The following is a 16,760-nucleotide window of genomic DNA, read 5'->3' on the forward strand; positions in this document are numbered from 1 at the left end:
CAGCCCAGGAAAAAAGTCCAGGAGACTCTTATCTCCAATTAAATTGTCCAAAAAGAAATGTACTCATTACCTGACTTATGTAACTGTAATTCTGTACCTAATGTTTATAAGAACAATTTAAAATTATTTAAAATTTAAAAGCCCAGAAGTAGAGCTGTGGTTCAAGTGTTAGAATGCTAGCCTTAAGCCACAAAACTCAGGTACAGCACCTAGGTCTTGAGTTCAAGCCTAGGACTGGCACCACAAAAAAATAAAAATAAAATAAAATAAAAGTAGGGGAAAAGGTTGTGCTAAACAAACCAGACATGATTCCTCTGCCTCTAGCTAGTTTAAGCAAGTGCATGTCTTCATATCCTACTTAAACAGTATACATGAAAGCAATGGAACTGGCTAAGACTTAATCTAGTCCCAATCGTCTTGTTTTCTCTGAGGATCCTCTATTCAAAATAAGACTCCTACATTACAGCTCAATCCTTTTAGTTATCCTCCTGTTACCCCAGAGTAAATAGCTCCCCCTGTGCCTCAGGAGATGAGAGATCAGCACAGCAGGTCATAGAGACAGATATTCCTCCTTATTATTCCATAGGTTTAGACCTATCTGATCTTCAGGCTCCCTGTCACGTTTTTTACCTATCCCTGGTACATCACTTACCTTATTCTAGCTTGTGGGGTGGCTGCTCTATCATGTCAATGCCATCATTACAGCAAGATCTCTTTAAGGGCATTCAGATATTGTCTGACAATATCTGACACATAGTTGGGTTTAATTGCAGTGCCATTGAGAATGAAGTCTGTGTGGATCTGAGGAATCCAAGACACCTCCTCCTAAAGCCAGTTCCTTGAGCCAAGACAATGAAAACTCTATTGGCCAGAAGAGAGCATGAGAGAGATGAATATATGTACTACCATGGAACACAGAATGGTAGAGCTGGGCTCTTGGTAAAGATCAGAACTTGAGAAGCAAGCTCTGTACAAAACAAAGGCGTGGACAGAAAGAACACAGAGATATGCAGGGGGGAGGGGAGGCACTTACATTTGTGCAGGGGAGAGAGGGGAGGATGACACTGGAGAACCGTACTTTATCAGAGGACCCTGAAGCACCACTAGGATGCTTCCTGTCCTATACCTCAGAAGCACCTAGGAACTGGGCTCTCCATTCTTTCATTCTTCTAGTTTTCTTTCTCAGAGCAGAGCAGGTCACCTTGCACACACAGAGATGAGAGGAGTGGAGTTAAAGGGTGCCATGTTGGTCCAACTATCTGAATCGCCCTCTTTTACCCCACTTCCTGCATTCCTGTATCCCCTGGCCTTGGTGAACTTCACTTTCTACACAGGGACCTGAGGCATTCCCCAGGGACTGGCCGGGGAATTATATGCATAATAAGTTAGTTCCAGATCACAGATGAGCTCTCCTAGGTAGTCCATCCGACTCGTATACTAGAACATTCTTTGTGTCTCCCAAACTTGACTCTTATAGACATTTTTTTTTGTCTCGTGATCTTTAGTGGTGGTGGTCATCATCTTTGTGGGAATTGAACTCAGGACCTGCATGCTGTCCCTGAGCTTTTTTTTTTTGGCTCCTCAGATCTCAGCCTCCTGAGTAGCTAGGATTACAGATGTGAGCCACCAGTGTCCAAGCCTCCTGATCTTTTATCAATCCAAGAAATTACCTTGAAATCTTGATTGCTTTTCCTTTCCTTCCTTGCTCTAAACAGGAAATCAGGACCTCTGTCCTGGGGTGATTGTGTATACAATAATGAAGAAATGAAGCTGATTATGTGGAAATGCCCATTGTGGTCAACAGTTTTTTTTTCCCTGGCCATACTTCATTCTGGAAACTACAGTTGACCTAGAAACTATGGCCAACCTGGTAAGGCAGACATATAGCTTCCAATTTCTGGGTGTCAAACACCAAGAGCACTTGGCTGTTGTCCACAAGGCGTTTTTCTAGCAGATGTGAACATCTCCCCCTTCCTCTCTGGTTGGAGCCTCCCTCCCCAGGTTTGGTCACTGTCTTTGGTGTACCACTTCCCCTTAGCACTTCTCCCCTCCGGCTCCCTCCTCTTTCTTCCGTGATGATACCACTCTGGGGAAGGAACTCTTCACTCTCAACAAACTTTCCTTTCCTTCTTGGCACCATGACATCATCACTGCCCTGGAAATTCCACTTGCCTCCCTGTACCTCCAACCTCCGTCCCAAGCCCCAGAGTCCCTATAAAGAGGGACTCTCAGCTCAGATCAGCACAGGACCACAGCGAGGCTCTGAAGCTTCTGAGCTCTGCAATCTCAACTCTGTGCAGCCTTCTCCTCCACCAAGACCATGAAGTTCTACGTGACAGTCCTTTCTCTCCTTGTGCTTGGGGCTGCCTTCTGCACTCCAGGTCTCTCAGCACCAAGTAAGTCTACTCTTTCTGCTGCTACTTCCAAGCACCGATGTGGGGGCAGACTCTACTTTCATAGCTGGGGCTGACCCAACACTGGGATGTAGCTAAGAGACAAAAATGAGCTGGGAAGATTTCCAAGTATTTTGTGGTTCAATAGAGAGGCTAGTAAATACTCCATACGCCTCAAGCTCCCATTGGTTAAGAATTAACAGCTAGCGCCAAATGCCAGTGGCTCACCCCTGTAATCCTAGCTACTTAAGAGGGTGAGATCTGAGGACTGCAGTTCAAAGCTACCCTGGACAGGAAAATCTGTGAGACTTTTTGTTCTTTAATTTACATATATATATATATATACATATATATATAACATATATTTATCTTTCAGTAGTTATAGTCTGTAAGACTCTTATCTCCAATTAGCCACCAAAAGGTGGAAGTAGAGCTATGGCTCAAGTGGTAGAGCATAAGCCTTGAACAAAACAATCCAATGGAGAGTACCCTGGCCCTGAAAGCAAGGCCCAGTCCCAGCACCAAAATATAATAATAATAACCAGCTAGCAGAGGAAAAGGATGGGCTAGAAGGCAGACTGTTACATTGGCCCTGTCTCTGACTACTGGCTAAGCCCTTCCCCCTCTGTGGCTTTGTTTCCCCATGTGTACTATAAAAGAAATGAGACATGTTCTGAGGTTCAGTCCAGTTCCAAACCTCTAGAATTCTTTCTTTTCTCTGAGGTTCTCTATTTAGAATAAGAGTCTCCTCCTGGGTGGGTGAACGGGCATAGATATAGGGACCATGTTTGGGGTTCTGGTAGTTCACACAGATGCTCATGAAAGGTGCACTGCTAGAAGCCCAAATGAACTGCTCCCAGGTAGAGTTTTGATCTCACTTCACCCTGACCCTTTTCCCCCCCACAGTGGGCTCAGACCCTCCTACGGCCTGCTGTTTCTCTTATACTCTGCGGAAGATTCCTCGTACCTTTGTGATGGATTACTATGAGACCAGCAGCCTCTGCTCCCAGCCAGCCGTGGTGTGAGTATGAACTCCTGGACTGCCCTAAGAGGCACTGGGGAGGGCAGGATTCAAATAGGGGCAGGTGGAATGGGAAGGGGGCAGGAGGTGATCAAGCAGGTGGGAAAACAGTGAGGTCTTGCAATTGTCTGGGTCAGGGGCAGGCTCCTTCCTTTCGAGGAGGGAAGATAGTCAAAGGCCAGAAAATCAGGAAAAGCCAAAAATAAAGTCACATACGCTAGAGACATGTGATTCTGGCATAAAAACATGCTAGGAAAACATGTGAACAGAATGTCTAGGAGTGGTAAGAAATGGGGCGATACATCCATCTTGGCCACAAAACCCATAAGCTGAAGCCAATAGATAGAATTTTACAGGAAGTCAGGTGCCAAGGCCACCCAGAAAGGATCCCACCCACTAGAGATGCCCAGCATGGACCATGTTCAGAGAACGACCACAGGTCAGGCATGGTAGGTGTCCTCAGAGCACATAAGATTCTAATCTGTCCATTTGGGGTTTTTTTGCTCTACAGGTTCCAAACCAAAAAGGGCAGGCAAGTGTGTGCCAACCCCAATGACACCTGGGTGCAGGAATACGTGGATGACTTGGAACTGAACTGAACTTGCTGCAGGATGGGGATTCGGAACATCTTTAGGGAATGTCACCGGAGCCCAGATAGTTCTCAGTGAGAACCACCTTATCCTCCAGACCCACAGTGCCTCTCGGTAGTTCCTGGCCCTCATCTTTACTGTATGCCTTGTTATTGTATTTGGTGTTATTCCTAGTATTTATGTTTGCTCAAAGGACATGTATCCCCCATGGGGATGGTCTATCATACTGTTTCTCTGCCATTGTGGATACATAGTTGATGCAGTTGATTTCATGCATTTTGAGGGGGGGTTAATAAAACATCTTGTTAAATGTAGACATTTTATTTGTGATTTCTAACTTGATCTGGGGTGGAGGGGATTATCTAGTGTTATTAGTAAGGACAAAGAATTGTTGCAAAACCAAGAAGAGGGAGCAGTTACTGAGTCCTTCACATATGCTCCAGGCTAATCCATGATCTTACTTAACGCTTCCAACAAGGAAGTATTCTATTATTATGATAAGTATTAGTATTGTGTATCATATATAAGTATATTAATATATTATAATAGGCTACATGTTAATGTTTTGTTACATAATATTATACTATTATAACATATTACAATTATGATATAAATATTATCACACCCTGACAAGGTGGGGACTGTTGCCCTGAATTTTATCAGTGAAAAAAAATAGGTGCAGAGAAGTGAGCTGGCTGGCTCACCTGCTTGGGGAGCATCCTGAAAGGATGATGCAAGAGAGTAGCTGTGATCCTAAGTGTTGTGAGCTTGATATCTCCTGGAGAAATTGTAAATAGAGGGCAACAGCATAATACAGAGGGAAGAGGAGGGAGCTCAGAGTCAGAAAAACGGCCTTATCATCTTATAATCAGTGTCACATTAGGAAATTCTTTTATCATTCTATAATAAATATATCCACAGAAATGCCACTCTGTCTTACAGACCTCAGTTTTCCCACCTGTCAATGGGAATACTATAACCCACTCTACAAGGGCTCTTATATGAGCTGGACCCCTCTCTCTCCCTCTTTTTCTGAGCCTCAGCTTCTCAAGGTTCTGAGGGTCAGATTTATTCATAGATCAAAGCAAACGCGAAGTGTCACTGAGGTCAGAGGAGGAAGGTCTAATGTGGCTCTGAGTGTTGTGGAAGAACCTACCCAATCATTCTCAGAACTTCTTTCACATAGGTCAGAGGAAACAGAGTGTCGAAGAATTATATACACAAAAAGCCTGATCTGAGACACTTAGAATCACACTGTGTTAAAGCTGAGAGGAACCCTTAAATCATCTGGTCCAGCCAGATGGTTTGCTGGGGGGTGGGGGTCAAGGACAGGGAAGTAATTTGCCAAAAGCCACTCACTCAGCAAACGTGTTACCAGCACAAAGGTTCATACCTTTTCCTCTAACACGTTTCTGTGGTTCCCCCAATGGATGGCCCATTGAGTCCAATAAACAAAGTGGAAATGACTTTAAAGACTAAAAGAGTGTTTTTAGTTTTATGCAAAAGTAGAACCAGGACTCTGTACTTTCTCTGGGCCAACAGATCCATTTTCCTTCCTTGTCCTTCCCTCACCTAAACCCCAGTGTTCCAGAGTCCCCACTGAGATCTTCTTCAGATTCCACAGACTGAGAAGGTAGTTAGGGGTAGAGCTGATCAAAACAGGTGTGGAGAGAAGCTAGCAGCTAGCCAGCTTGATTGGAGCTCCTGCTTTCCTTGGTCTAGATCTGAGTTGTCCAATATGTTAGTCACTGGCCAGAGTGGCTATTTAAATTTCAGCTGAAATTTCAAAATAATAGGTAATTTCTTTTTAACTATAACTCCTCTGTACATACCTTTATAGTAACAATAAAATTTTTTTAAAAGTACTCAAGCAAGGAACTAATTTTAAAAACAATAATAGGTAGTTTTAAGGAAGAAATCCTTTAAAAAGATGACTTAAATATTTTGTTAAGTAAAACCTCTGTAAGATTTAAGATTATGCTTAGGAGAAACTTTGAGTTGGACAGAACTGTCTCTAAAATTTCTACAGGTCTCTCACAGCATTAAAATGAAATGAAATTTAAAATTCCATTTCTCAGTCACAGTTTTCCATTGAAGCGCTCAATAGCTACAGGTGGTAATGTCTGCTGTGTTGAACAGCATGGATATGAACTGCCCATCTTCACAAGAAAGTTTCATTGGGTGGCACATTCTAGAATATACCAGAGCCTAAAGGGTGGTATAGAAGGGTAAGATGATAGATCTGGAGAAAGATACATGATTTTATTCTGAGGAGATTGGATAGAAGAGCTGATGGATAGTCTCAGATCTGGAAAAGAGTACAGGTCCCTGTGGTGGCCTAAACAATGGCCCCTGAGAGGTCCACACCTCCATTCCCAGAACCTGTGAATGCTGCCATATATGGCAAAAGAGCCTTTGCAGATAGGGTAAAGTTAACGATCTTACAAAAAAGAGATTATGCTAGACTATCTAGCCAGGCCTTTATGAGGGAGGAAGAAATAAACTTGACAATAGAAGAGATAATATGATAACTGAAGCAAACTATTCTGCTGCTGGCTTTGAAGATGGAGGAAGAAGCTACCAGCCAAGGGTGAAAGAAGAGGCTTAAAAAGTCAAGGATATTAATATTTCCCCCCTCGAATCTCCAGAAGCAGCACCACCCAGTGAAACCGATTTTGGCTTTCATAGCTTTATGTTGTTTGAAGACTCTAAATTTGTGGTAATTTGTTGCAGCTGCAACAGGAAACCACTACAGCTACCAATTGAGAGAGTCACTGATTGTGACTCCTTACAGCTCAGTGCAGAGGAGAATGGAACATTCTAGAACGTGAGCCAAGCTTCTCTCAGGAGAATCCTAGAGTGAAGTCAACATATTCCCAAGAGATGAGCTATACTGAGGTTCAGTGTCCTTAGAGGAAGCCGTGCTTCAGCAGCTGAGGAGGAAGGCTGAGGCTTCTCCAAGGAGCCACTTGTCCCTCAGGAAGTATACTATCTTGTCATTTGTCATGAATGAAGTCCAGAGTAGAGTCACAATCTGCCTATGGTTTTATTATTAGTGAGAAGGTAGGGTTAGGACCAGAATTTAGGTCTCTTTACTTTCATACTTCCCTGCCCATAGGAAAATAGGAAAGAAATCAGTTCCACAGAGGCAGAATTGTGGGGAAAGGGCTGGGAAGGTGGCTCAGTGGTAAAGCGCTTGCCTTGCATGCATGAGGCCCTGGGTTTGATTCCTCAGCACCACATAAGAAAAAAAAGCCGGAAGTGGCACTGTGGCTCAAGTGGTAGAGCGCTAGCCTTGAGCTGAAGAGTTGAGGGACAGCACCTACGCCCAGAGTTCAGGCCCCATGAGTGGACCCCCCCAAAAAAAATTGTAGGAAAATGCTAGGAAACCAGGACAGTCCCATGAAGAAAAGTTTCACACAGGAATTACAAATAATGACATGGAGTCCTCTCAGTGTGACAATGTGGGATTCACTGTGGCATAATGTGAGGTTTTATTTGCTCCTTTTTCCTCTTGCCTTGCTTTCTTTTCTTACCCTGGTGCCAGAGAACTGGTATCCACTTACTTGGTTTTCCAGTTGAGATTTCCCTAGATTCCTGTATGATGGTGGAATTGCAGAGCTAGAATTGATGAGGTAGCACAAGTATGGTTTCTGGAGCAATTTCTAGGAGGTAGGCTCTCCCATATTTCAATTTCACTCTCTACATGGAAGGAGTCTACTTCCCCATAGAATATTTCAAGCCAATTTATTCAACCTAGAACCTTCCAGAGCCTCTCCAGTGGTTTTGACTGAGGGGAGGCATTTTCCTCTTGGAAAGCCAGGAGGTGAGTGTGCAGAGCCAACTCACAGAGCTTGTACAAAAATATATCATCATTGTAGTAACCCTTCTGTACAACATAGTAATAATAACAATAATATATTTTTAAAAAGAAAATATACCAATCATCATTCAATCTAAACAAGGTTCAGTGACCTTCTGTATATTTGTGTCTTGAAACATTGGTCCAGCTAAATGGGAGATAGTGGGTCATTCTCATCCTGTCTTTCTGCCCATGGCCCTGGCCATAAAGGGACCTCACATGACAACATGTTGTTGGTATTAAATAACTCTTCTTCCGTCACACAGCTGTGGACTCAATTGGGGTCAGGATGTGAGTGCAGATGGTCTGGCTGTGGAACTCAGGTTCTCACCTGCTATGATATCTAGGGCTGGTACAGGATGCCAATGTGTTTGTGGCAAGACATGTTTGTCATTCATTCTTATGGTGTCCAGATCTTATCTTGCAGGCCGTGCCAATAACCTTCGCCTTGAACTACTACCTGTGTTTCAGAGTGTAGGGGGAAAAGAGGCTGGTATGTGGAACAGCTGAATATTCATTAGTTGTTATTGGAAATGATGTCCTGAAAGGTTCTCATCAGGACTAGGAGTCCTTTGGGTAAGGGAAGTTCCCTCTAAACAACTGTTGTGCGCTTCATCCTCTTGTAGAGAAATTATATGATTGTTTGTAAGGGATGGAGGTGTAGTTCAATGGTAGAGTGCTTACCTACCATGCACAAGACCCCTAATTGTCCTCATCTGTCAAATGGTGATAATAGTGCATGCCTATATGGAGACCAGGTGTGGACTTCCAAAGTACAATGGCTCCTCAATTCAAAGGCCTATGTATTTATTTAACTGGCAGCACAAGATATTGAGGATAATCATATGCAACTGGGAAACCTTTTTGGGGGCTGCTGATTCCTGTTTTGACAGGTGGGGAACCCAGTCATTTCTGTAAAATGAAAATGTTTCACTCTTGGTAGCCTTGGGGAGAAGAGGTGGCATTTGGTCTCCATTTCAAGTTTATTTATATAAATGAAACTCTATCTTTGTCTCTCAAAGCAATGGTTCCAATTGCATCTGCCCACCTCTACTCGAGTAGAAGCTCTGTAAGGACAAGAACCGTGGCTGCCAGCATTTGGCACACCCCAGAAAAAAATCAATAAATGTTCAAAAATGAATACAGCTCTTCATTTTCTGACATGAACTGTTGCCTACAATCATACATCTGGAAAGAGGAGTCCAGTGGAAATTGCCTCAGGTCCAAACCTGCATCCTCACAGCTGTTGGTGACTTTATGGAACAAAATCTGGGAACTAAAAGACCCCACTATGGGTCCTCTGCAGACCCATCGTCAGCTTTTGTCTCTCTAAATCTCTCCCACTCTTCCATTCACTCTGTCCTTGCCATTTAGTAAAAATCTCTACTCATCTCTCTTACACACAATTTAATAATTGCTGAAGATAATAACTCTCATTGAGCACTGAAGACAGAAGTTAAGTAATACCTCATCCTAGCCATCAAGATACTGATAGGAGAGAAATAAAAGGTGATAATAATCATAACTAAGTATACATGAATGTGATAAATACTAAGAGAAAGTTACTCTCCCAGGGGTTGGGCTAAGAAAAGTTGCATAGGTAATATTTGATCTAGGATGACAGATAAGCCTTTATAGACAAGAAGGATTTGAGCTTTCATAGACAGGATGTGGACATGCAGGATTAATGGAGAAGGAATTCTTTTTTTTTCTTTTTCTTTTTTTTTTTGTTGGTCGTGGGGCTTGAACTCTGGGCCTGGGCACTGTCCCTCAGCTCTTCAGCTCAAGGCAGGTGCTCTACCACTTAAGCTACAGCGCCACTTCCGGTTTTCTGGTGGTTTATTGGAGATAGGAGTCTCATGGTCTCTCCTGCCCGGGCTGGCTTTGAACTGCGATCCTCAGATCTCAGCTTCCGGAGTAGCTAGAATTATAGGCGTGAGCCACCAGCACCCGGCTTTGGAGAAGGAATTCTATGTCCAAGGCACAGCTTGAGCTGGGTAAGAAAAAGATATATTAGTGGGATGCCTGTGTCTCACACCTGTAATCCTAGCTACTCAGGAGTATGAACTGAAGATCATAGTTCAAAGCCAACCCAGGCAGGAAAGTCTGTGAGACTCTAATCTCCCATTAACCACTAGAAAACCAGAAGTGGTGCTGTGCCTCAAAGTGGTAGAGCACCAGTCTTGAGAAAAAGAAGAAGAAAAAAACAAAACAAAACTAAGGGAAGCACTCAGGCCTGAGTGTAAAACCGAATTCGGAAATCCTTACCAAAAAACCACCAGAGACCATCACCAATGTAAAAGCAAAGGAGTCCTTATTGCAAGCTCGAGCTTGGTCCTCTGAGCACCAGGTAACCGGTGATGCTAAGAGGCCCCGAGCTCAGGGTTATAGTACTTTTTATACACTTTTTATGGAAGCAGGGACTTTGTATACATCATAGCATCGCGGGAAAATCTTAGTACAATTCTATAGTATGATTGGCTCACTACAAAGCAGAAACAGGTTGTTGGTTAGATCAGCGGGCTGATGTACTTTAAACTGGTTGGCTTGCGCCACAAGGAGTCTCAAGGAGGTACGTGCTAAACTACACAAACACCACCTGCTGCCTGACTGCAGGGTCACCATGCCCTCCAGCACCTGCTTGCCCGCAATTTTCTCAAGGATTGTTTATGTTCCTAGCTGCCCGAGAATTGCTTCTTCTGTTCATTCCCAGGCGGGGCTCATGGTTAGCTGCATAACTCATACTTTAGGAGATGACAGCTAGCTCAAGATGGAGTCACTCAGGCCTCAGACTCTTCACTGAGTTTAAGCCTTAGTATTGGTGCGCGCGCGCGCGCACACACACACACACACACACACACACCTGCTTTCTGCATGACTTACACTTGTATCCCTTTGTCCCCTCAGGAGTTGTGTATACCCAAAGGATCTTTGACTGGTGGCATTTCAGGGATTGGTGGCATTTCAGAAACTGTGACAAGCAAGGCACAAAAGGCAGGGTCTGTTCCTGCAGCCCCAGGAACAGGAGGCGGGACCCTAGTGGAACAGTGGAACATTCTACACTCTTCTCCTTCTGTCTCCCCCCCCCCCCAGGAAGCAACCCCTGGCCGTGGGTGGGGGAGTGTCCTCAAAGAGGTTGTAAACTAGTCCTGCTGCTTTTACCAGCCCATGTACCCTCATCTACATTAGGTAGCTTGGAAGACAGTTTTCATGGTTAAAAGTCATGCATGCTTCCCCTTGGGGGAAGAAGGCTTGTTCCAACCCACCCAAAACACCGAAGTGCTGTGTGTGTCTTAGAGAAATCACTCATCTGCGGTATGAATGGCTAGAAGGAGGAAATGAAATCTCATGCCTGGCCGTGTGGTGGCTATAGCTCACCCCTAGCTGCTTCTCGAGGCTACGGCATAAGACAAATCCCACGAGGCTTTTACAAGAATATCCAGAGTTCAGGCTCTCAGAAACGAAGCTGGACAAGGCGAAGTGGAACTCTACCCTCCCTCACCCCAAATCACACCTATCATACCACAGCACCTGCGCAGAGAGAAAATGACCCAGGCAGAAGGCAAACCACATAGCTCCAGTTACCAGTATCAGATGATGGGAAAGCACGTCTGCTAGCTCTCCCATTGCCCCTCCCCACCCTCAATCACAGGGGTGACCTTTCTGGAGAAGGGAGGAGAGACGTGAAAGAGCAGACCACACCCTTGCTACCTAGTGTCTGTCATTTCTGAGCGATCATTTCTCTAAGGACACACCCCTTTGTGCCTAGCACATCCTGGACCACAGCATGCATTTAATACATGTGTTGAATGTGAGTGAATAAAAATGAATGAGTGGATAAAAGTCTGTGCTCCCTGCCTTTCCCAGACTTCCTGGATCCAGAGTCTTATTGGTTGATCAGAAGAGGGTGTTTCCTTGGTGCAGAGTCTGGCTTAGGCAACATGGTATTACCCAGATATATCTGGGGTGTCTCCAGCAATGTCAGTTTCTGGGTGAGGCTTAGGGCTTCCCCAGCCAGACTCTGGGCTTATATTCCAGCCTCAGTGGGTGGAAGGCTATAAAGGTGACCCTCTTGTTTGTTTACCAACGACTTCAGCAGCATCATGAAGCTGGGAGGCTTCCTTCTTCTGCTGACCCTCATCACCCTCAGCCTGGAAGTGCAGGAGCTTCAGGCTGCCGTGAGACCCCTGCAACTTTTGGGTAAGTCCAGGAAGAAAGCATCGCCATTCTTTGTTTGAACAAGGAAGCCAGAAATTAGGATATTGGGAACTAGTGTGCTCAGAGAGAGGAGGGGAAAAAAGGAGGGAAGGAAAGAAAACTCTCCTTTAGGATTTTAACACAAGAAGCCTCCTAGCTGGCCTTCCCTGAGTAATAAGCAGAACTCCTTTTCTTCTCCCCTCAATCTTATCCCCTTCCGTTCCCTGAGTCACCCCTCCAAGCAGAACTCACTGTTCCTTCCTGCCTGCCTCTCCTCTCCAGCATCTCCTTCTCCACCTTCTTCTCCCTTGGGTCTATAGGAAATATTTTGTGTGTGTGCTGGTACTGGGGTTTGAACTCAGGACCTCACGCTCTTGCTTGCTTTTGTTGTTATTGTTCGTTTGTTTGTTTCACTCAAGACTGAGCTCTACCACTTGAGCCACACCTCCACTTCCATTTTTGGCTGGCAACTGGAGATAAGAGCCTTTTGGATTTGTCTGCCCTCAGTCTTTGAACTGCACAATCTTCAGATCTCAATTTTCTGAGTAGCTAGGATTACAGGTGTGAGCCACCCGTGCCCAGGCAGAAAATATTTTCTTAACCATGGTAAGCATGACTCATATCAATCTATAATTTTCCATTTACCATCAGCATTCTCAAAGAAATCTTTTCTTTTTACAAAATTATTAAGTTGTTGCACGAAGAGGTAACAATTCTGTAAGTTAGATTAGTAGTACAATGCATCGTTTAAAAAGTATTTTATTACCTTTAAGTAGTTGTACAAGGTAGTTGCCATTCAGCAAAGCAGTTTATGAATACAGTGTTCAACACTGTATTCATGTTCAACATTCTCTCCCATCCCTCCCAGCCCACCTGGGACAATGCATCTTGATCGATGTCATCTCTTACATCATTCTCCTCCACTTTTCCTTTCCTTCTCTATACTCAAGTTATTCAGTTCCATTTTTATATAACATATTATATAACATAGATTATTAATGACTAATTAGATAATTAGTTATTATTAGATTATTAGTTATTAGATTAGTTCTTAGATTATTAATGACTGCAAATGCAGTCATTCATGTCTCCCTATCATACCTCCCCCCACAACATGTTTCCACTTCCTGTTATTCATTTTGCTAAACAGCTCACTAGTCGTTCAGAGGAGTTACACCATTGGACTCTTCTCCTAAGTATACCACCCTCAAAAGAATCTTAATTCTCTTCTCCACCTTTCTTCCCTGTAATGGTTCCTTAGCTCCCAAAGTGACTACAGTCTAATTCCTGCCTCCTCATTCTCCTGGAGCTTCTCTCCCAGGTCCAGTTGGTGACGCTCCTGACTGTCCTCAATTTCAACATCTTTAACTTCTGCAGCATTTGACACTGCTCACCTCTCCCTCCATCTTCAAAGTTCCTTCTCACCTGTATTATCTACTACTGCTTTTATTCTTCTCCCTATATATTCTTGGATTCCATTTACTCTTGTCTCTTTGCTCACCTCCTCACCTCACTGAGCTGCTTGTCAAATACCGACCTTTCTTTGATGCTATTTCACATCTTCTCTCCTTCCTCCCGTTGTACACAGTGTCTAACCCTGATCATCTCCCCCTGCCCCCCGATCCCCACCCTGCTTCAGCTTCCTAATGACTCTCCCAGCTCCTCTCCTCTTGCTTGTTGAGTCTGGGTCCATTCTATGCTCTCACACCAGAATGATCCTCCCAAATAAGCAGCAAATCACCTTCTCTTGACTCATCAAATGAAATTCCAAATCCACAGGGCCTGGTGATCTGCCTGCTCTCTGAAGCTTGTTGCCTGATTACACTTCCTGCTTAATTTCCAGCTGTTCTTTAATATTTACCTGGCCTTCTATTGGCCCAGAATAAGGTAAACAGGATGCAAATTTTGAAGAGGCCCTCAGTCTCCGGGTTGTTCAAATACACTCTTAAACTTGGTACTCTAGTCCCTCACAGTTTCTCCCATTACCAGCACTGTGACATTTGCCACTTGTAAATGTTTGCTAGTAGGGCTGTGAAGGTGACTCAGTGGTAGAGTGCTTGCCTTGCAAGTATGAGGCCCTGGGTTCCATTCCTCAGCACGACCACATAAGCAGAAAAAGTCAGAAGTGGTGCTGTGGATCAAGTGGTAGAGCACTAGCCTTGAGCTGAAGAGCTGAGGGACAGCGCCCAGGCCCAGAGTTCAGGCCCCACGACTGACAAAAAAAATTTTTTTTTGCTAGTAATTCATTTCTCTTCTCATAGAACTCCACCTTCTGCTTTAAGAAGATTGTTATATCTCAAGATGCACCTTTTCTGATTAAGTAATGTGTTATCTCCTCTGAGCCCCTTGAATCCTCTGAATCTACCTTTTCAAGGCCACTTGTGAAATAATTGCTCTTTTAGCATTTGAAAATAAAGTCTTAATTTCCATTGTTAGATTATAAGCAGATTATCTTACATCTTTGTCTTTCCTGAATCATTTCTTCTATAATGTATATATAGGAAGTAACCATACCAATCTTTTCTGAAGTCTAAAGTACATTTTAGACACCCCACCAGACTCCCTTCTTATATGCCTCAGTACTGCTAAGCCACGATGATACCCAGTCCTTCTGTACCTGGACAAGTTCTCCAGCCTGTTCACACAGTCTCAGAGAACTGCCTCTTGATTGGAGTTGACACAGGATTCATTCACTGGATTCACAGGCCCTGTTACACAGATAAGGAAACAAGGGGCTGGGAAGGTGGCTCAGTGGTAGAGCGCTTGCCTTGCATGCCTGAGGCCCTGGGTTCGATTCCTCAGCACCACATAAGCAAAAAGAAAAAAGCCGGAAGTGGTGCTGTGGCTCAAGTGGTAGAGCACTAGCCTTGAGCTGAAGAGCTGAGGGACAGTGCCCAGGCCCAGAGTTCAGGCCCCACGACTGCCCCCCCCCCAAAAGGAAACAAAAGCCCACGGAACTGCAGAGATAGAATCAAGTAAAAAAAAATACCTGATAATAACTGGGTAGGTTCATTTAGACAGAGCACTGCATGGTACTTTGCTAAAAGCTAGCATTGTAACCAGCTTTATAAACCTACTTCATTGGTTCTCAAAACCAACCTTAAGCCTGGAAATTCAGAGAATCCCTACCTACTCAGGTCAAGAAAGACTCCTTGAAATTTGGAGTTGTGTTCTTCATACCAGGGTCAGATTCACTGTGGGACACAGAAGAAGGAGCTCAGGCCTAGGGGCCAGGTAGGTCTGGGTTGAATCTACTTCTGTCTTTACTGGAAGGCAAGCCACATCTGCAATCCTAGTTATAGCACCAATAATTAGTGCTAGGAAGAGTCACTGCACAGAGCTTCTGTAAGGCACCCTTGATGGCAAACCTCCCCATTCCCTGAAGTATGAAGAAGTGGGGAGAAGACTTCTCTTCCAAAATCACTCAGCCTCAATCTCTAAAGTAGGCTTGGCTTTATTGAGAGCATGTGAAGGTATTGTTTTAACTAAAAGAGATACAGAGCTTTCTTATTCTGCCAGTAATTCTATTATGTTATGCATTGAGCTAAAAGGAAAAAGTTGAACTCTCTCCTTAATCAAGGGCTTTGATCCCCGGCCCTTGAACCCAAAGCACAGCAGTTTTCATGTGGTCTGCTCTACCGTAGGTACCTGCATGGAGCTCTGCACTGGTGACTGGGACTGTGGACCAGGAGAGCAATGTGTCAGCAATGGCTGTGGCCATGTCTGTGACACAGACTAAGGACAGGTAAACACATGCACCCTTTCTTTTTCCCTGAACCTTGTCTGGAACTTTCCTGAAGTTGGGTGGCACAGAGTCTCCTTGTCTCCTCGTAGCCTCTCTCTTTTCTCCCAAAGAAAAAGGTTCATCCACTAAACATTTGGCGATTTCCAAACCTTTTGAAACATTTTCCTTGGCCAGCACCTCCTGAGGAGAAAAAAAATAGAATTTTGGGGCTGGGAAGGTGGCTCAGTGGTAGAGTGCTTGCCTTGCATGCATGGGGCCCTGGGTTCGATTCCTTAGCACCACATAAGCAAAAAGAAAAAAAGCCCAAGTGGAGCTGTGGCTCAAGTGGTAGAGCACTAGCCTTGAGCTGAAGAGCTGAGGGACAGCACCCAGGCCCAGAGTTCAGGCCCCATGACCGGACCCCCCCCCTAAAAAAAATAGATTTTTTTTCTGTGTGAGCTATCACTGGGGCTTGAACTCAAGGCCTAGATGTTGTCTCTGAGATTTTTTTACTCAAGGCTAGTGCTCTACCACTTGAGCCACATCCCTGTTTCTGGCTTTTTGGTGGTAAATTGGAGATGAATTCTCTTCTCCAGCTGGCTTCAAACTGTCATCCACAGGTCTTAGCTTTCTGAGTAGTTAGGATTACAAACACAAACCACTGATACCTGGCTTAAAAATAGATAATTGCTGAGTGAAAACAAGATTTAAAAAATCACTTATAATTATCTACTCCCAAAAGGTGTCTTAACACAATGATGCATATTCTTGAACAAGAGTCTTGTATCTATTTCGATTTCTTAATCATTTCACTTTTTTTTTATGGTCCTGGGGCCTGAACTCAGGTCCTGGGTGGTGTCCCTGGGCTTTTTTTTTTTTTTTGCTCAAGGCCAGCACTCTTCCACTTGAGCCACAGCACCACTTCCAGCTTTTTCTGAGTAGTTTATTGGAGGCAAGAGTCTCATGGGGACTT

The 16,760-nt window shown here is 44.2% G+C and overlaps 2 protein-coding genes across 2 annotated transcripts in view; both read left to right on the forward strand.

Moving 5' to 3' along the window:
- The first annotated feature begins 2,163 nt into the window (after positions 1 to 2,163).
- Positions 2,164 to 4,286, forward strand: LOC105983398 (C-C motif chemokine 4). Its single transcript, XM_013013246.1, has 3 exons — positions 2,164 to 2,396; positions 3,300 to 3,414; positions 3,926 to 4,286. Exons 1-3 carry the CDS (start codon positions 2,321 to 2,323, stop codon positions 4,011 to 4,013), a joined length of 279 nt encoding a protein of 92 aa, XP_012868700.1. The 5' UTR covers positions 2,164 to 2,320; the 3' UTR covers positions 4,014 to 4,286.
- Positions 4,287 to 11,969: 7,683 nt separating this feature from the next.
- The window catches only part of LOC105983437 (WAP four-disulfide core domain protein 18-like), a 5,887-nt gene continuing 1,096 nt past the window's right edge, over positions 11,970 to 16,760 (forward strand). The window contains exons 1-2 of the mRNA XM_013013291.1: positions 11,970 to 12,066; positions 15,708 to 15,808. Of these exons, the coding sequence (XP_012868745.1) occupies positions 11,970 to 12,066; positions 15,708 to 15,802 (192 nt within the window). The 3' untranslated portion in view covers positions 15,803 to 15,808. The remainder of the gene's footprint in view (positions 12,067 to 15,707; positions 15,809 to 16,760) is intronic.

The sequence above is a fragment of the Dipodomys ordii genome, unplaced genomic scaffold, assembly GCF_000151885.1.
Source record: "Dipodomys ordii isolate 6190 unplaced genomic scaffold, Dord_2.0 Scaffold19, whole genome shotgun sequence".
Taxonomy (NCBI): Eukaryota; Metazoa; Chordata; class Mammalia; order Rodentia; family Heteromyidae; genus Dipodomys; species Dipodomys ordii.